The sequence below is a fragment of the Pezoporus occidentalis genome, unplaced genomic scaffold, assembly GCF_034315485.1.
Source record: "Pezoporus occidentalis ecotype Australia unplaced genomic scaffold, CSIRO_AGI_Poc_V1 ctg428, whole genome shotgun sequence".
NCBI lineage: Eukaryota > Metazoa > Chordata > Aves > Psittaciformes > Psittacidae > Pezoporus > Pezoporus occidentalis.
The window spans coordinates 127,468-146,611 of record NW_026915756.1 but is presented as its reverse complement, the minus strand read 5'-3'; the positions used below and the strand labels follow the sequence as shown (position 1 = coordinate 146,611).

The following is a 19,144-nucleotide window of genomic DNA, read 5'->3' as shown; positions in this document are numbered from 1 at the left end:
GAGGGTGGCACAGGGTGCCCAGAGGAGCTGTGGCTGCCCCATCCCTGGCAGTGTTCAAGGCCAGGTTGGACACAGGGCTTGGAGCAAGCTGCTCCAGTGGAAGGGGTCCCTGCCCTGGCAGGGGGTGGGGCTGGGGGAGCTTTAAGGTCCCTTCATCCCAAACCATTCCTCCATTCTATGGAACACGGCTCTCTCCATCCCACCTGTGCCGGGTGGGGTCAAACCCTCCATTGGGCACTCACCACCCCGTGCAGGACCCCTGGGGATGCCACCCTTGGCCAGCGCACGCCCATCCCAGCTTTCCCCCCATCCTTGATGCAGTCATCCGCAGGCGCTGCTGGAGGGATGCGCTGTCCCAGAGCAAGGACATCGGTGCCTGCGGGCAGCCAGAGCATCCCTGCCTGTGGCCTCGCTCAGCCTCAGCTTTCCTGCCTCTGAGGCAACGAACCGTGAAACCAGGACGTTTCAACACAGAGATGGCCCAGCCTGGCACCGTGCCTACAGGGTGCTTCCCCTGCTGCCAGCAGAGGTTGGCTCTTCAACGGAGCAAACGTCCTTTGAATGTGGGTATGTTGGAGAGCCGCAGCCTTCACCCCTGCCCTCCTGCAGAGCTCGGCTGTCCAGGGCTGTGCTGGTTTGGCTGTGCAACCCCTGTGAACCACCTCCACCTTCTGCAGGTCCTGGGGGGCTCTGAAGACCTGCCCTGCATGGGGTTCTCTTTGGCCACCATCAGATGAGAATGTGCTCCCAGCCCATCCCTCGCATCCCAGTCACTCCATGAACCCAGGCTCTTTTCTGGATGAGATTTTAAGCGCAGCAGGGCTTGGTGGGCTTCAAGCTTCCCAACAGCAGCAGAGCCCAAGCTAACAGTGCACCAAGAGCTGCTCCTCCTCCTCTTCCTCCTCCACGTGCTCTTTCATGGTCAGGCTACAGCGGCTTCCTGGAGTTGCACACAGCTCCTCACCAGCCGTTAGGAAGGAGCTGCTGGTTTCAGGCGAGGGGCACCTCGGAGAGGCTCCCCTTGCGTGAGTCCTTCTGCTTGGGTGCCTCTGGTGGCCTTCAGGGAGGAGGAGAGCACACAGGAAAGCATCCGCTGATGGAAAATGGTGAGTAAGAACCAGAGCTGGGCTGTGCTGGACCTGGGGATGGGGCAGAGGGAGCAGAGCTGTGTGTCCTGCTTGGAAAGGCTTTGGGAGGAGCCGTATGAGGGGCTGGATCATGTTGGGACCCTCACTCCTCCTGGAACACCAAGTCCAGGAGGACATTGTACATCTGAGCTCGTCGGAGCTTCCAGGGTCTCTGACCAGTTACTGGGCTGGGTGAAGCTGGGGCGGACACAAACGTCTGTGAAGGAGGCAGAGCACCACCAGATTCCAAATGTGTTGGAAAACCTGGAGTCCATCACAGTGACCCGAGGGCTCTGTGCCAGGGCAGTGGCCCCAAAACTGCTGGTTACAAACCTCTGAATCATGCAGGTGCCAAAAATCCCAGTGGCTCCTTGGAGAATGTGGAAGAAGTCACTTTTGGGTAAGAGCCTGGTGTGCCTGGAACAGCGAATTTGTGCTGCTGCAGCACAGGCTACTCCCGGAATGCTGCTTACAGCACTTAGCAGGGAAATTGGGGTGAGTGCCTAGGGCTGGGAGGGGAAGTGGCACCGCTGAGGTGCGTGTATAGTTGTCCATCTACATTTCTGAAAGTCCTGCACTCGCTTCTTTGCATAAGAGCCTTTCTGTTGTGACAGAGAAGAATTACACAAGCACGAACCCAAACTGAAATCCCAAAGGAGGAGAGCTTCAAAAATCAAAGCCTGTACCTTGCCAAGGGCAAGCAGGGCAGCCAGCCCCAGTGCAGAGGGACACTGTGTCTGTGGACAAGGTGGGGGAGAAAGGAGAAGGAGGGTAAGAACAGTGGAATAGAATCATGGAATCCCAGACTGGTTTGATTTGGAAAGGACCTTAAAGCTCTGGAGCAGCTTGCTCCAAGCCCCTGTGTCCAACCTGGCCTTGAGCGCTGCCAGGGATGGGGCAGCCACAGCTTCTCTGGGCACCCTGTGCCAGCGCCTCAGCACCCTCCCAGGGAGGATAATCTCTCCTTTCCCGTAAGGTCCATCTGGGAAGCTTGGGAAAAATGTCAGCCCCATCCCAGCCAAGCTTTGTGCCGTCCTCAAACCTGGCACCCTCTGAGACTCATTCAGCCTCCTCCTGGCAGCCTTTCTCTGGAGGCTTCAGAAATAAAGGTGCTTTGTGGTCATTCAGGAAGCTGGGGCAGCTCTGCGCTGGGGCCTGCATGTCCCGGTTCGCTCGTGTGCGGTGTGAGCAGCACAGGAAACGCACTGGTCACAAAAGTAGGGCAGAGCTGCTGCTGCTTGGCTGTTTTCTGCACCCACCTTTGGCAGCCTGAGTGTCAGCAGCACTGTCCTGCGTTTTCCTCCTGCTGATGGCTCCCAGTGTTCTCCCCCACCAGCTCCTGCCCCACTGCCCTGAGTTCACCATGGACTTCATGGGACCCAGGACCAGGGCAAGGAAGTGTTGTGGAAGGTGTCCCTGCCCGTGGCAGGGGGTTAGAACTGGATGAGCTTTGAGGTCCCTTCCAACCCAAACCAGGCTGGGATTCTACGTTCTAGGACCACTTTGAGCACATTTCACGGAGAAGGCTTAGCGTGAGGCCATGTTGAAGAAATACTGCATTCCCCAGGGGAGGACTTTTGACTCGCTTCCCTCCCTGGTGTTTTAACCAGAGCTTTCTTCATGCTTGCAGACACATCTGGAGAGGAAAGAGGCCGTGGTGAGGCACCTACAGGCAAAGCTCCAAGGGAACAGGAGAGACCCTCCCATAGTGGGTGGCTGCCCCGAGAGTCAGTCTGCAGCGTCCCTTGCAACAGAGCCAGGACAGACCCCCCTGCCAGAGGCCCCCCGGAGCAGGAGGGTGGACTTCAGCAGGGCTTCTCCATCACACAGTAAAGGTGTGGGACCGTGTTCACCTCCTCATTCCAGCTCCGAGCCCCCGGGGTGGGTGGTGCAGCTGAAGAAGGGCACTGCTCAAGGTGGCAGCTTCCACCCAGCCCCTGCCAAGCCAGGAGGAGGAGATGTGTTGAGCAAGGAGGTGGGAGGCACGTCTGATCCTCCCCGGAGAAGCTCAGCCCAGCAGGCACGGCCGCTCGCCAAAGAAGGGGGTGCTCCAGCAGTTCCTGTGCAGCCTGGGCACCCAGCTCAGCCTTGGAGGAAGCCTTTGCCACACATCAAGGCACTGGGAGCGAGGCCAGCCAAGCCCAGGCGTCCTCCTGTTGTGGATCTGGAGAAGTTTGGTGCATCTGCACATCGTGGGATGCCCATCCATCCTGCCGCGGAGGCACCAAGGGGTGCTCAGCTGGGTACGGCCACAGGAGTAGAGCTTCTCTGCCTTTCCTTTAGGGAGCTGCAAAACTGAGCCATGTCCTGGGCAATGATGCTCCTGAGCACATGGAGATACCTGGGATTTGCCCTGACTCTGGTACAGGTCTGAAGTTCAGGGGTTTCACCACATTCAAAATACTCATTTTGGTCTCTTCCCTCCCCTTTCACCACTGCTCCAGGGAGAAAGTAGCATTAGGGGCATAAGAATTGGAAAAACACATCTAAAAACTCCTCTCTGGATCCTGATTGCAGTCAGTATTAGGTCTCCTCATCCTTCTGCACTAAATCTAGCCCAGGGAGGCTCTGACTTTAGGGTGGGTGATAGAGTTGAGGCAAGAATGTGAAATAATCCTTCACTGCTCCCTCCTGTTCCTCTTTCTACCATAGGCCACCCCAAACCAGGCTATGCCACATCAGCCCCAGCACGGTTCCCAACACAGGATGCTTCAAGTGTAACAGGGTAAGGACTAAGGCAGCACTTTTATTCTAGGTGGTTTCCAGCCTGTCCAACCCAGTGGGAAAAGCTGGCACATGGCACAGAGCTGCTGTCCCACTCTGCCCAGACCTGGGACTCACAGGCAGCCCAGCCTCCTCCTGGTAGCTTTCATCCTGCTCTTGACCCCTTGAGCTCACTGCAACAGGGCTTTGTAATCACCCTCTTCCTCCTCACAGGGGTGAAGATGAGATATATGATGATGTAGAGCCTGCTGGGCTCATCAGGAGAGCCCAAGGCTTTCTACTGTCCCCCACGTGCCAGCCGCCAGCAAATCCCTGCCCCAGAGGAGGTGGGTACAGGAGGGTGTGGGGTGAGCACTGCAGCTCAGGGAGCCTCGACACTCCAGCAAGCCCTGGGCAGCAGCAGAGCCCACTGCTCCTGTGCATGGGAGGCTGATGGGTTCTTTGCTGCCTTGTGAATGGGCATGGGAAGCCCTGATCCCTCCACGCTCAGGGGGCAAAGTCAGGGGTTGATCCCAAGAGGAGAAGGCTCCTGTGTCCTGTCTCAGCAGGTGTCTAACACCTTGCAGCAGCCTCATGGCAGCACCTCTCCCAGGGTTTGCTTTTACAGGTGAAGATGCTGGTCGAGCCTCTAAGGGGTTTGCCTTGCTGGCAGCTGCACAGAGGTAACCGGGGGGGTTTACTCTTTCTGAGGGTCCCAAAATAGCCAGGGCTCCTTGCTGCTTTGACAAAGCTGGTGGTTGAATGCTCTCTGCTGGCTTGCAATGGAAATCTCCATGGTGATGAGCACAAGTGGCTGGTTTAAACCTGGCCCCAGAGCCCCTGAGTGGGTGAAGGGAAATGTGATGGGGCTGAGGGGGAGAAGGGGAAGGAGAAGGGAGGGAGCAGAGTGTGGGTTCCCCTGAGCTTTCCTGTGACTCACAATGGCTCTGCAGAGAAGCCCAGGTCCCCCGGAAGATGAAGCCAATGACACTCAAGGAATGCAAGAAGGAAGAGAAGGCCGACAGGGAGTTTCAGAAGAAATTCAAGGTGAGCAGCAAGGCAATGGCAGGGGAGCTGTGCTGCACAGAGACCAGCTCACACCTTCCCTGTTCCCCACTGAAATGTCCCCAGATCAGACCAGCCCCACACACTTGCCTTGCTTTTTCCAAGGGAGAGTGGATGGGGCTGCCCGGCTCACACTGCCCTGGGGGCAGCTGCTGAGCTGCAGCACTCACTGCTCTTTGTGTCTCAGTTTGAAGGAAGCATCAGTGTCCTGACTCAGATGATGGTCGACCCCGCGGTGACAGAGAAAAGGGGTGGAGGGAAGAACCTGCCGCTGAGACGAGGAGAAATTCTTGATGTTATTCAGTTTACAAACCAGGAGCAAATCCTCTGCAGAAACAGCCAGAGGAGGTGTAAGTCTGTGGGGGCTGAGGCTTTGCCTTAGCAGGGATCACAGCACACACAGCTTTGGGAACAAGTTTCTTCATGCAGACATGCACCAGCAGACAGCAGAAGCATGCCCTTAGCCATGGCATGTACCCTGGCTCTCCAGTGCTCCCACTTCTCTTTGCAAAACATCCTACTCTTCTTCCTGCCTGGTGCCAGCATTCCAGCTGCTAGCCAGGCTTCTTGTCTCCCTCTGCTAAAAGCACTTCCCACAGTCTCTTGGCCACCAGCCTGGCTTTGCAGTAGGCATGGGCTCCACAAGCCATGTTTGCACTGAAGGACTGTAGCGACAGGACAAGGGGTAATGCCTTGTACTTAAACAGGGGAAGTTCATGTTAGATATAAGGCAGAAGCTCTTCCCTGTGAGGGTGCTGAGGCGCTGGCACAGGGTGCCCAGAGAAGCTGTAGCTGCCCCATCCCTGGCAGCGTTCAAGGCCAGATTCTATGGTTCTATGATGCTCAGGTGAAATGGGCTGCAGATCCCATCAGCAGAGAGACTGGGATCAGGCTCTTCCCAGCCAGCTGCCACCCAGCCTGGCAGGTTCCTTCCCTTGCATCGCCTCCAGCAGGTTCCTCCCAGGGGTCCAGCTTCCAAGAGCCAAGCTCTTCCTTGTCCCAGGCTCTCCCATGGGATGCAAGACGTTGCTAAACTCTGTCCTGTGCAGGGGCAGGTCCTGGGGTGCGTCCCCACTCATGCCCCAACTCCTGGCACAACCTGAAGTGCTTTTCCTCACTGTTGCAGATGGCTACGTGCCCCGGACCGTGATGCTACACCTGTGAGTACCCCTTCCCCAGCCCTTCCTCCTCACTCCATGAGCTCTAGCAATTGCCCAATGGGTCCCCAGCACCAAACCAGCCCTGGCCATGGGCTGCCAACTCAAAACCATCCAACCCAGGCAGTTACCATAAGTGTAGCATCAGACACTTACCCTGGGCTGGGAACCTGCTGTTTCTGGTGAGGTTCACCACCCATGCACAACAGGAGAGGAGCCAGAGCCGTGCTTACCCCATGCCAGAGGATCCCATCTCTGTGGGGAGAGCCCAAGGCTGGGAAGAGGTGAAGGGATCCGTTAGGAGAGGCGGGACACGTGTGGAGCAGGAGCTGGCCCTTGCCTTGGCTCACAGCACCCTTGTCTTTCCTTGCAGGGACACTGACATCTATGACGATGTCGAGATTTACGGTAGGCGTGGAGGGAGCCGCTGCTGTAGCCCCTTCACCAAGCAGTGAGCCCCACAGCAGCACTGGGGCCTCCCCTCCTGCCCTCTCGCCGTTTCGCCACTTTCCCTCTCTCCTTTCCCGCTCTGTGATTCCCTCTCTGGGACATCCCTCCCTTGCTCTTAGTTCCCCACAAGTCCCCGTGTTCCCCTGTTCACAATGCTTTGGACTTCCCCTCACCCTTTTCCTTCTCAGCTTGCTCCCTCCCCCTGCTGCCAGCCCCACGGGGCTCTCTGAGACGTCCCTGATCCCCTGGACAACTCAGGGACACCCTTTCCCAAACGGTTGCTCACTCCCAGCATGCACATTCCATCCCCTGGCTCACAGATGGAGCTGAATAGAAACAACTGTATTTCAGCTGTACTGAGGAGCAAATGTTTTATCTGGCAGGGTGAGGATCCATGGCTAAAACCAAAGGTACAAGACACCACCGACAGAGACCTCCCCAAGGGTCAAAATGTGATCCAGGTCACACCTTCTCTGTGGCTTTGTTTTGTCTGTGTAAAATATGGCAACGGTATGAGATGGGCTTGTGGTCTTATTGGGGGGGGTGTGTGTTTAAAATCTGGGCAGAGAAGTTTTGGTTCAGAGAGGTTTTCATGTTTCCCATTCCCAGAGCATCCTCAGCTGGGAACAGCGCTGTATCCCTGAGCCCACCCCCCATCCTTCAGCTGTCCTGCCCTGGAGAGATTCTTCTCCTGCAGCCTGTGTTTGTGCTGGGGACTGCCCCAACCCAGGGGCAGGAACTTGCACTTGGCCTTGTTGAGCTCCATGAGGGTCCCGTGGTCCCCCCTCTCCAGCCTGTCCAGGTCCCTCTGTATCCCATCCCTTCCAGCACATCAACTGCACCACACAGCTCTGTCATTGGCAAAATTCCCCACTGGACATTCTCCAGTTCCTGGGAAACAGTCTTCCTCTGCAAGCTTTGTTCTCATGAAGCCCTTAACAGATGTGGGGCAGGAGGTGATCCTTTTGGATCGGGAACTGTGATGGGAAAGGTGCTCGGGCTGAATCCCTGCTCCCAGCCTGCAGCACGCAGCCTGGTCCTGGTGGGGGTGGAGGGTTCAGCACTGGCACGGCCGGATGCCAAGCCCAGATTAACCATTGAAGACGTCACTTTCCATTATGGGAAAGGCTCCCAAAGAGCCCTGGAGCTTTTGGTGCCTGGGATTAGCCTCCGGTGTGCTCAGCTCTGGGTGAGGGGCCAGGGTCTGGCAGCGTGGTGGTGCCGGCACGATGAGCAGGGCCAGGAGCTGCTCTGAGGGGCTTTGCCTGGGCAGCTGAGGGTGACCATGTGGGAGCAGGTCAGGAGAGCTTTGCTGGACTCGCTGTCCACGGCCTTCCTGCGGGTCTGGAAGTGGGCACGGGCTTTCTGGCAGAGAAATGGCCTCCTGACGCTCTCCATGCTGTCGGTTGTCACCGGCTGCCTCCTGGGGTTCCTGCTGCGAGCACTGGAGCTGACGGAGCTGGTAAGTGTGACCAGGATGGGGATGGGAGTGAGCAGGATGGAGCAGGGCAGGTGGGGCAACCAGCCCCGCTGCTGGCAGCACATCAGCATCGATGGCCCCAGATGGGCACAGCCCAAAAGCAAAGGCTCCTGCCCAAGAAACCTGCTTCTCTGGGCAGGTTTCTCCCAATGGCTTTTCTTTGGGTTATTTTGTGACCCAAAAGCTGCCATCAAACACCAAAGCTGCAGAAGAAATCCTGCACCCCTCTGCTGGGAGCAGAGGCTGTGGGATGGACCCTAAGGGGCTGCAGGAACCTCCAGGTGGGATGGGGATGGGGATGGGAAAGGGGGGAATGGATGCTCGGTAACAGAAACAGCAGTGCTGGGGTCTGAGGGCTCCACTCTCCCCAGCTGTGCAGATGCTCAACCAAAGCACGTTTCTTCCCTCTGGAGATGACCCAGCCAATAAATAGGGGGTAGTGGAGAGCCTGGGGGGGGGAGGGGTCACCTTCCCCTGAGCACCCCCGGAGACCGAGGCAGTGAAGAAAATGCACCTAAAAGGTGTTTGCTCAGCGCTTTCTAGGAGCTGTTCAACATCACCGGGCCAAAACCCAGGCGGTTCAATGACATTGGGTGGCTTGGCAGAGGCTCAGCCCTGATCTTCAGCCAGGCCTCAGGGAGAGCTCATCTGGCCCTGCAACACCCCACGTCACCCGCTGGGGTTTAGCAGGGTCCTGTCACTTCAATTACACCTCCAGCATCAGCCGCCCGCAGCAGGGGAGCTCGGTACTGCACTGATGCTGCTGTAATCCCCTGCGCCCCGGTGCGGATGCCGAGAGCAGTCACCCACCCCCGAGCCGCGGGGCTCCTGCCCTTGTCCTGCCGTGCGCCGAGCCCATCCGCCCTCTGCCCCAGCCCCATCCCATCCTCCTGCCACAGCCCTGCACGTGGTCCCCAGCAGCCACGATGGGAAAGGGTCAGGAAGCTGAGAAACCCGCTGGGAAAAGAGATGCTGCTCAAGTCACTGCTCCTCGCACCCCCTGCACCAGCATGGTTTGCCTGGGCAGCCCCCCAAAGCTCCATGGGGTTGATTGCTTCAGAGTAACCAAAAGTACCTGCTTGACTTGAGGCCATCTCAGGTCCATCCCTGACACCTTTACAGCGGCAGTGATGGAGGGATGGATGGTGGATGGATGGATGTATGATGGATGGATGGATGGTGGATGGATGGATGATGGATGGATGGATGGATGAGATGGTGGAAGGATGGATGGATGATGGATGGATTGATGGGCAGATGGCTGCCATATTAGAACCAAGCTCAGAGCTGGGTCTTTTGGGGAAAAAGGTGAATTTATCAGGTTTGAGCCCTTAACCCGCAATCGGCATCCACTTCTCAGCTCTCATCTGACACAACGGCTCTGCTTTATGTGCAGGAGAAGCAGTATTTCTCCTTTCCTGGAGAGCTCCTTATGAGGATGTTGAAGATGCTGATCCTGCCCTTGATCACCTCTAGGTAAGACACCATCTTCTGCTTCTAAAATACCACCTCTCCATCACATTGAGGAGATCACCCCATGATCTCCTGATGAGGAACAGGGTGCCCAGAGGAGCTGTGTCTGCCCCATCCCTGGCAGTGCTCAAGGCCAGGTTGGACACAGGGGCTTGGAGCAAGCTGCTCCAGTGGAAGGGGTCCCTGCCCGTGGCAGGGGTTGGAGCTGGAGGAGCTTTAAGGTCCCTTCCAACCCAAACCAGTCTGGGATTCTGTGACATCACCCCAAAATGGCCTGGGGTGAGGATAACCCCAGCAACCCTGGCTTGGTGTCCCCCATGATAGTGGTGGATTGAGGAAGCATCACCACCAGCAGCTCTCCTGTAGAACCCTCTCTATTTTTAGCTCAGTTTTGTTTAAAAGTAGTTTATGGGCTGCTTAGGAAAGCTTCTGTGTCCATGAAATCTGAACCAGCAGCTCTCCCCCTGGGGGAGGAGGGTCCATCCCCACCAGGATGTTAGAAACCCTGCTGAGACCTCTCTTCACTGCTCCCAGTGACGCTCAGCAGCAGCACAGGGCATCAGATACTTAAAGAGAACGGTGTCACAATCAGAAGAGCAGCATTAGTTATTTACCATCAAAATACACCAGGAATATTTCCTTCTTTTCCCCCTTGGAGATAACAGAAAATACGGCCAAGCCTAGAAAGGGATTGGAGAGGCATCTCCTCCCCTTTGCAGCTTAACCTGGGTTGCCACAACCTGGCACTCGAATGTGCAAGAGCTCAGTGATGCCCTTAAGCATTGGTTCAAAACTCTCTGGAGATGTCTCCCATCAGCTGCATCTTGTGCAGTTTTGGAGCAGGCACTGACCGTGATCTCCTCTGGTGCAGCCTCATGTCCGGGCTGGCCACCATGGACACCAAGGCCTGTGGGAAGATGGGGGTGCTCACCATCACCTACTACCTGTGGACAACCTTCATGGCAGTGACTGTGGGGATCATCCTCGTGGTCAGCATCCACCCGGGCGCAGCTGCCCAGAAGGACAAGTACTCGGTGGGGAAGGCGGTGCTCAGCTCCGCGGATGCGCTGCTGGATTTAATCAGGTACGAGGCAGGCTGTCAGCAGGGGCAGGTTGAGGATGGCATTTCACAGGCGAGATGTCCCCATGAGGCTCCTGGGGATACTGAGACCTCCAGGGAAGCAGAACCGCGTGCCACGCTGACAGGCACCAGCACCTCTCTTTGCCCTCGGCTCACACCACGCTGGTGGTGGCTGTCACGGTCCTTTTGGCCTCGCGCCCACCAGAGGTGCTCCCCATGTTGTTTCCTGTGCTCTCAAGATGTGCTTTAACCCCTGTGCCATTGCTCTTACAGAAACATGTTTCCTTCTAACCTTGTTGAAGCTTCATTCCAGCAAGTAAGTTCCCTTCCCCTTCCTGTTTCCCTTTCCTTTTCACCTTCCCCTTCCCTTTCTCTTCCCCCTTCTCTTTCCCCTTCCCCTTCTCCTTCTTCCCTTCTCACCCGTCATGGTGGTGGCTTTGCCTCTGTTGTCAGAGCAGGATGAAGCCAAGAGGACCCTGACCTCCCTGCTTTGCTTCTGTCGCAGTATCGAACGGTTCTGGTCCCGGTGGTGAAGTCTCCTGGCATTCCAAAGGTCCCGGGGAAAACTCTCAGTTTTATCTACTTTGCACCTGATGACGAAAATCCTGAAATCCATCGGCCCGTGTTCCTGGAGCTGACCCCATCTCCTGAGATGACCTACAGGACCCTGCCCGGGACCAGCAACGAGATGAACGTCCTGGGAATCGTCATCTTCTCAGCGACGATCGGTACCAACCCAGCAGGGATGGGGACGTTTCCTCCCCGTTTTCCATTCTCTGGGGAGACCTCAGAGCAGCTCCAGTGCCTAAAGGGGCTGCAGGAAAGCTGGAGAGGGGCTTTGGACAAGGGCCTGTAGGGACAGGCCAAGGGGAATGGCTTTAACCTGCCAGAGGGGAGACTGAGATGAGCTCTTGGGCAGAAGCTCTTCCCTGTGAGGGTGCTGAGGCACTGGCACAGGGTGCCCAGAGAAGCTGTGGCTGCCCCATCCCTGGCAGTGTTCAAGGGCAGGTTGGACACAGGGGCTTGGAGCAAGCTGCTCTATGGAAGGGGTCCCTGCCCGTGGCAGGGGGTGGGGCTGGAGGAGCTTTAAGGTCCCTTCCAACCCAAACCATTTCATAATTCTGTGTGCACGGGAGAGGCAGGAAGGTTTACCGGGGAGAAAGTCATGGGAAGGAGAAACCTGAAGCGTAAGGACAATGAGTGTGAAAGAGAGGAATCAGGAGGGGAAAGAGTAGGAGGAGATGAGGCAAGCATGGGGACAGGATTACCTGCAGATTAAGAGGTGAGAGCGAGGAGCTTGAATTTAGAGTATGAGGAACCAAGAAGCCAATTAGAGGATTTGAGGGGTGGAGGCAGTGGAGGCAGTGCTGGAGCCACTGGAGCTGGGGAGTGTCTGGTTGTAAAGGCTACGATACAGGGAGTGCCTGGAGGAGACAGCCACAGTGAGACAGGGCAAAGGCAGACCCGCTGAGAGACCCTGCAGGAGAGGAGATGTCTACGGCAGGACCCTGTCCCCTTGGCCAGCACCATCTGCTCACCAGGGACACCTGGGGAACCTGCTGAGCTCCTGCTTGCAGGACACGTGCCCAGCTCCAGCCCAGCCAAATGGGGAGAACAGGCTTTTGTGTTCTGAGATTATCACCCAGCACCCTGCCAGCGTGGGAGGGAGGATCAGCACCGGCTTGGGACACAGTGGGAGATCACCTGAGTCAGCCCTGGCCTCCCATATGCACTCCCTGGGTCCTGCACAGGATGGAGGGGCTTTGGACAAGGACAAGGTCCCTGTAGGGACAGGCCAAGGGGAATGGCTTTAACCTGCCAGAGGGGAGACTGAGATGAGCTCTTAGGCAGAAGCTCTTCCCTGTGAGGGTGCTGAGGCGCTGGCACAGGGTGCCCAGAGAAGCTGTGGCTGCCCCATCCCTGGCAGTGTTCAAGGGCAGGTTGGACACAGGGGCTTGGAGCACCCTGCTCTATGGAAGGGGTCCCTGCTCGTGGCAGGGGTTGGCGCTGGAGGAGCTTTAAGGTCCTTTCCATCACAAACCAGGCTGGGATTCTGCGATAATAAACCCCAGAACTGGAGGGTTTGGCCAAATCTGCACACTTCTGAGTGTTCATCGAAGTGGCAGCCATGGTGTCTGACTCTTGTCACTCCAGAGCAAGGACAGGGCTGCAACTCGTCACCACATCCTCACCTATACATAACCCCACCAGGCTCTCAGTGGAACCCATTCTGTGACCACCAGAGCCTCGAGGCACTTGGCACGACTCAGGCTGCTCCCAGGATTCTGTTACCACATCCATGTGCTTGGTTGCAGGACTGCTCCTGGGAAGAATGGGCGAGCGGGGAGCACCGCTGGTGAACGTGTGCCAGTGCCTGAACGAGGCCGTTATGAAGATCGTCTCCATGGCAGTTTGGTAAATCTGATTTCCATCCCTTCAGTTGTTCCCTTACCCCTGCCTCACGGGAACGCTGACCACAGAGCTCCAAGTGTGTTGTGAGCACTGGGGTGATCTTGGTCTGACTGCACCCCATGGTACCAGACACCGCAGTGATGGCTGTGGAGTGCTTTGATCACTGCTCAGCCTCACAAATCATCGTTCATGTTTATTCTTTGCAGGTACTTCCCCTTCGGCATCGTGTTTCTCATTGCTGGAAAGATCCTGGAGATGGAAGACCCATCAGTTATAGGCCAGAAGCTGGGGCTTTACGTCATTACGGTGGTGTCAGGACTGGCCATCCACGGACTCGTTATCTTACCTCTGCTTTTTGTGCTCATCACCAAGAAAAACCCCTTTGCTTTCATGCAGGGGATGCTGCAGGCTCTGCTCATCGCCTTAGCTACCTCCTCCAGGTACGAAAACGTGGCTGAAACACGCTGATGCACCTGAGCAGGCATCAGGTTTGGTGGAGGGAGAGGATGCGTGCATGGCCGGGGGGGCTGGGGGAAAGCAGGAATAATCCAGAGAAAGCACAGTTATGCTCCAGCACTATTTGACATGAGAATGTTCCCAGTTTCAGTGGGAAGCGGGATGCTCAGCACTGGTCCCCAGCAGGATGAGCCTTAGGGCATCTTCAGACCCAGCCACTCCTCTCATGGGGTGTTCCCCAAGCAAACCAGCAGCGTTTGTGTCTGTGTGAGCTTACTGGAATTGCTGCAGTCACTTTCCTTTCAAAGGATTCAAAATAGGGACCTGGAAGTGCTTTATAAACCAGTGTGGGGTTATGGGCTTGGGTTTGAACTGAAAACATCAAAAGCTCCTCTGAACACCAAAAACCTTAACTCAAGACCTGTGCATCCCAAAGCTCCTCCAAGGAAAAGCTTTGTCTGAGAAGATTTTAAAATTTGATATTATCTGATTTATTTTCAATCTTCAAAACATTCTTTAAAAGAAGAAACTCCACGAGACACCTCTGCCCTTCCTGGAGGACACACAGCTGCAGACATCTGCTTAGGAACCATTTCACAAGGCAAAGGGTTTCCTGGTCTCTCAAATGCTTCTTCCCATAATCCCGAGAACGGCATCTGGGGTTGTGCCCCCCAAGCACCCCCGTGGGTAACGTGGGCACCAGGGATGTCCAACCAAGCTGTAACCATCCCCCTCTGCTGTTCTGAGAGCAATGCCTTCATCACTGCAATGACACTGCTCTGGAGCCAGGCTGAGAGAGCTGGGCTGGGGCAGCCTAGAGAAGAGAAAGGTCCTGGAGGGGAGCTCTTAGAGCAGCTCCAGTGCCTGAAGGGGCTGCAGGAAACAAAAAGAATCACAATCATCTCTTGTTCTGCAGCTCTGCAACCTTGCCCATCACCCTGAAGTGTCTCCTGGAGAACAATGGAATAGATCGACGTGTGGCACGCTTCGTCCTCCCCGTCGGTGCCACCATCAACATGGATGGCACCGCGCTGTACGAAGCAGTCGCTGCGATCTTTATTGCCCAGGTCAATGAATATGACTTGGATTTGGGACAAATTATAACTATCAGGTAAATGTGCAGCAGCTGTATTACTTCTCCATTCATCTCTTTAGGCTTTATAACAACCTCTCAGCAGAGACCTTGCTACTGCTCAGAGTGAACATTGCTGGGAAGCTGCAGAGTAGGGAAGGCTGCAGCGTGCAGCAGCAGGGCTGGGCTCTGCACCCACAGAATTTGCTGCAGAATCAAAGACTTTGCCTGCAGGTAAAATGCAGGCTGCAAACAGGCAGCACGACTAGAGCTGCCTGTAGGGACAGGCCAAGGGGAATGGCTTGAACCTGCCAGAGGGGAGACTGAGATGAGCTCTTAGGCAGAAGCTCTTCCCTGTGAGGGTGCTGAGGCGCTGGCACAGGGTGCCCAGAGAAGCTGTGGCTGCCCCATCCCTGGCAGTGCTCAAGGCCAGGTTGGACACAGGGGCTTGGAGCAAGCTGCTCTATGGAAGGGGTCCCTGCCCTGGCAGGGGCTGGAGCTGGAGGAGCTTTCTCTTTTCTCTCCCCTTTGGGTGCAGAATATCCCTCCATAGAGGAATAACTTCCTTTGCCATTCAAACACACTTTGCCTTTCCCCCCAGCCCCACACTATCTGCATGGCCACCTTCTTTTTGCAGCATCACAGCTACAGCAGCCAGCATAGGGGCAGCCGGGATCCCCCAGTCCGGACTCGTCACCATGGTCATCGTGCTCACTTCGGTTGGGCTGCCCACAGACGACATCACTCTCATCATCGCAGTGGACTGGGCTCTGTAAGTGACTCCCAGCGCAGGGCCGGCGGTGGGTGGGAAGTGCCAGCTCGTGGTGCTGCATCTGAAGCTGACGGACACGCGGGTCGGTGCTCTGAGCTTCACAAAGCTTTGTGCCTCCGCCCTGGGCAGAGAGGGAACAGCGTCAACTCTCCTGGCTGCTTTTCTCTCTCTTTCACATGAAAAGGAAGTTTAACTTCTCAGGTGAAAGTTCCACTCCAGCAACACGAGGTGGGTTCCACCTCTGAGCAGCACTGGGTGCCCAGCACCATCACCAAAGGCATCCTCACGGCTCTCTCTTACCTAGGGATCGATTTCGGACGATGACCAATGTCCTTGGTGATGCTCTGGCTGCTGGCATCATAGCACACGTCTGTGAAAAGGACTTCACTCCAAAGGCTCCTGTGGTACGTGTGCTTGCCTGGGCTCGCAGGGGAGCACAGGATGACCCCGCAGACACAACCCACGTTCTGCCCTAAGAAATTCAACGGTGGTTTTTCCTTTTTCAGCAGGATCCAGGAAGCAGCACAGCCAAGCTCCCTTCTGGGGAGGCCTCACACCCGCAGCCCAAAGACAACGTGATTGAAGTGATGGAAGAAAGCTTGTTTGGTCAGACAGGAGTTCATTATAACATCTGCCAGGTGTAGATCGCAGCATTCCTGCACCTGGGAACGGGATCCTGGTGCTAACCACGGACATGGTGAATGCCCCGTGTGGATGCTCTGCAAGGCAAAGGCCTTCCTTGGCACAAGTGGGAAAAACCTTCTCTATCCTTTGAAGACCACAGGACTCTGCAGCAGCACCCACAGAGCAACCCCTGCACCCGAGGCCACCTCCTGCTTTGCTTTAGTAGAGATATTTCTTTTCTAACCATTGTTTTTTTATTTCATTCCTGGGTTCTCAGCTATAAACTGAAATGAAGGAAATCTTCGTCTGGAGCTCAAAATCCTGTATTTTCAGCTGGTTGAAACGTTCCACCTTTGGCATGGACAGTGGGAATCATTTAATGGCAGGGGTGGAAGGACCAGTTGTGTCTCTACTGGCTGTCTTCTTGCACTGACCAGGCCCAATTGCAACCATGCTGATTTTCCCAGCTATGGATCTGCCCCCAAGTCCAAATTCCAATTACAGCCTTAAAATCACAGCCTTAAAACAGTGCCCAAGGCCAGGTTGGACAGGGCTTGGAGCAAGCTGCTCCAGTGGAAGGTGTCCCTGCCTGTGGCAGGGACTGGAGCTGGATGAGCTTTAAGGTCCCTTCCAACCCAAACCAGGCTGGGATCCTATGATACAATCCCTGGTGTGAGCCGAGTGACTGAAGAAGGCAAAGCCATGCAAGTATCTCCTACCTCAACCCTTAACTGCGCCTGGTCAGAAAAGAAGCACTTAAGACACTTGGGCAAGGCTTCAACAGGTTTTATCTAAGGCAGCTCAAGCAGCCAGGATGTCCGTCCTGGAATCCAGGGATAGGGCCCAGGGTGCACCCCAGGCACGCGCGCCGTGTGCCTTGGCATTGTGCCGCCAGTCCTGCCATTGCACTACCTTCACAGTCCTCCTTGGAGCTGGGTTTTCTTCCTTCCTCCATGCCTGCAGTGAGAAAGGATCAGAACATTAAGGCCCATAAAATACGTTAAAAACAGGAAGGGGAAAAAGCAGAGTAAGGGCAACTTAAACCAAACTGAAAGTCATTTCTGACTCCCAAAGGGACAGCATTTCGTCTCATGGGACACTGAATGGGGAGGTGCTTCCTGCAAAGTATGACATGGAGCATTCCAGAACCACTGCTGATCATAACTGAGATCCAATACAGAGATGTGGCCGTTTTCTGGAGTTACTTAAAGAGAAACTTCAGAAAAGTTTGGATGCTGACGTTTTACCCAGCTGAGGGTCATTTCCTGAAGCTCATCACACCACTATTATACTATTGTTAACTACCCTTTCCTCTAACCTGCGTTCCTAAGGATATACATCTTTGTATGAATTACTTCTGTGGTGTGTGGGCATGTAGACTAGCACAGATGTGCACATAAAACTGATACACACTAAACCATACAATTAAGAGATAAATACATGTATTCTAAACAAAGTATAAATACAGTATACAGTTTCATACATGTGTAAACACACAGGTATTACGTGTGTATGTACGCACATATAAATGTGTACGGACACGCTGGCTCTTGGAAGAAGCAAAGCAGAAGGAAGAAGAAACCTGGAGAGGGGCTTTGGACAAGGGCCTGCAGGGACAAGCCAAGGGGAATGGCTTTAACCTGCCAGAGGGGAGACTGAGATGAGCTCTTGGGCAGAAGCTCTTCCCTGTGAGGGTGCTGAGGCGCTGGCACAGGGTGCCCAGAGAAGCTGTGGCTGCCCCATCCCTGGCAGTGCTCAAGGCCAGGTTGGACACAGGGGCTTGGAGCAAGCTGCTCTATGGAAGGGGTCCCTGCCCTGGCAGGGGTTGGAGCTGGAGGAGCAGGAGCAGGGTCACAAGTGCTTCAGCCCAAGCTGAGCAAGCCTGGCCTGTCTGAGCCCAAACCCGCCCATGCCAGGATTCTGGAGCTCACTTACCGTGGCTGGTCCCAGGCTCCAGCACAGCCCTGAAATCCCACGAGCACGAGCGCGTGCCCCATCCGTGCCCCCCGAGGCCCAGGACTCAACACTGCTCCTACAACCAAACCATTTCTGCTCTGCTCTCTTTTATCACCTTTCTTTGGCACACGCCCAGGCTGGGCTTGGGGACAGAATCTGCTCCAACACCTTCAAACAGAACTGCAGGTAAGTTTGTTGAAGAGCTCCACTGCCACCTCCACCAGGAAGCCCCAGACTAACTTTTATTAAACTCAGTGAAGTTCCTTGCAAGCCTCAGCTTAAGTTGCAGACGTGCTATTTACCAGGTGCTCCAGCTCTGCAGAGAGAAGTCAATCCAGATGAAACAGTTCAACACTTAAAGCTTTATGCTTAGAAGTCAAACAAGTAAAATCTCTATTTTTCTGTGACAGATTTTGTTGCAAGGAAACCAGCTGCCAAAGGGATGTCAGTGAAAGCTCTGCCCTGAGAGACCAGCTTCAGGTTCCCATTTGGCTAAATTCACTGCTTCTATCCATAAATTCTTGAAACATAACGCGGAGTGACACAGGGACCTGTATTCACCTGCATTCACCTGCGTGGGAATACACACACACACACACGTAAGAAGTTACCCGAAACATCCCACTTTTCCTCCCAGCCTCCTGCTGTCAGCAAGTGCTGGAAGCAGAAGATAGTTTAAGGAAAAGACAGGTGGATTCAAAACTCAAGCAGCAAAAGGGAAGGAGATAACCAGTAACAGGCAGGGCCCCCTCAACACCCCACTGCTGCGTGCTGGGGAGGCAGGAGGGGAAGTGATGGAATGAGGAAGGGATGGTGGGATGTGGCCAGGCTGGATGTGTTTTCCTTGAACAGCTTCTCCTGCTCTGCTGGAGACAAACCCCTGAGCTAAACAACTATAGCATGAGCCAGAAGGACATTCCTTACACTCACATTTTCCCATGTTACTTTTCCTTAGAAAGATAGAATAAAATACAAAGACAGGATTTTCCCCCCACCTTGTTTCCCAGCATTCCAGTGAGATGGAACACTCCCATTTTTCCCCTCCCCCCCATTCTGAACTGAAGGGGGTGAAGTTTAACAGCAGGATACTCCAACAGTGCCCCCAGCACAGCAAGTGGGGGAAGAGTCTAAAGCCAGAGAGTCCACTGGGAATTCTGCAGTCACAGAACCTCCCCCTCAAAGTTAATGGGGCTACGCTAGGTTTTTGTGTTGCTTCTGATAAAATCAGCCATTGCTGAGAGGGGCCCATCCTTGAAGCTTTTTGGTGATTAATACATGTTTTCCCTCATCAAAAAACCTGGAAAAGACAACGGTGT

At 55.1% G+C, this 19,144-nt stretch overlaps 2 protein-coding genes and 1 long non-coding RNA gene across 8 annotated transcripts; 2 read left to right on the top strand and 1 right to left on the bottom strand.

Moving 5' to 3' along the window:
- The first annotated feature begins 434 nt into the window (after positions 1 to 434).
- On the top strand, positions 435 to 7,018 carry PRAM1 (PML-RARA regulated adaptor molecule 1). 6 transcript variants are annotated; one of them, XR_009967756.1, is made up of 10 exons: positions 435 to 1,106; positions 2,758 to 3,370; positions 3,780 to 3,852; positions 4,065 to 4,177; positions 4,444 to 4,513; positions 4,784 to 4,877; positions 5,083 to 5,245; positions 5,849 to 6,055; positions 6,426 to 6,460; positions 6,886 to 7,018. XR_009967756.1 is itself a non-coding variant. In XM_062634482.1 (10 exons), exons 1-10 carry the CDS (start codon positions 1,104 to 1,106, stop codon positions 6,888 to 6,890), a joined length of 1,203 nt encoding a protein of 400 aa, XP_062490466.1. In that variant the 5' UTR covers positions 437 to 1,103; the 3' UTR covers positions 6,891 to 7,018. The 6 variants fall into 6 exon arrangements, 4 of the variants coding, with proteins under 4 accessions (XP_062490465.1, XP_062490464.1, XP_062490466.1 ...); XR_009967755.1 differs by having other exon boundaries at positions 5,846 to 6,055; XM_062634482.1 differs by having other exon boundaries at positions 437 to 1,106; positions 6,022 to 6,055.
- A 139-nt stretch (positions 7,019 to 7,157) lies between these two features.
- LOC134171879 (excitatory amino acid transporter 5-like) lies at positions 7,158 to 16,510 on the top strand. The gene is made up of 11 exons (XM_062634478.1): positions 7,158 to 7,964; positions 9,379 to 9,458; positions 10,327 to 10,539; positions 10,810 to 10,852; positions 11,042 to 11,264; positions 12,852 to 12,951; positions 13,155 to 13,388; positions 14,321 to 14,515; positions 15,114 to 15,248; positions 15,553 to 15,652; positions 15,755 to 16,510. The coding sequence occupies exons 1-11, from the start codon at positions 7,788 to 7,790 to the stop codon at positions 15,890 to 15,892; spliced, it is 1,638 nt and encodes a 545-aa protein (XP_062490462.1). The 5' UTR covers positions 7,158 to 7,787; the 3' UTR covers positions 15,893 to 16,510.
- Positions 16,511 to 16,643: 133 nt separating this feature from the next.
- Positions 16,644 to 18,771, bottom strand: LOC134171882 (uncharacterized). Its single transcript, XR_009967757.1, has 2 exons — positions 17,808 to 18,771; positions 16,644 to 16,829 (listed from the first exon to the last, which is right to left on the bottom strand). It is a non-coding gene; the product is annotated as an uncharacterized LOC134171882 (long non-coding RNA).
- Positions 18,772 to 19,144: the final 373 nt, after the last annotated feature.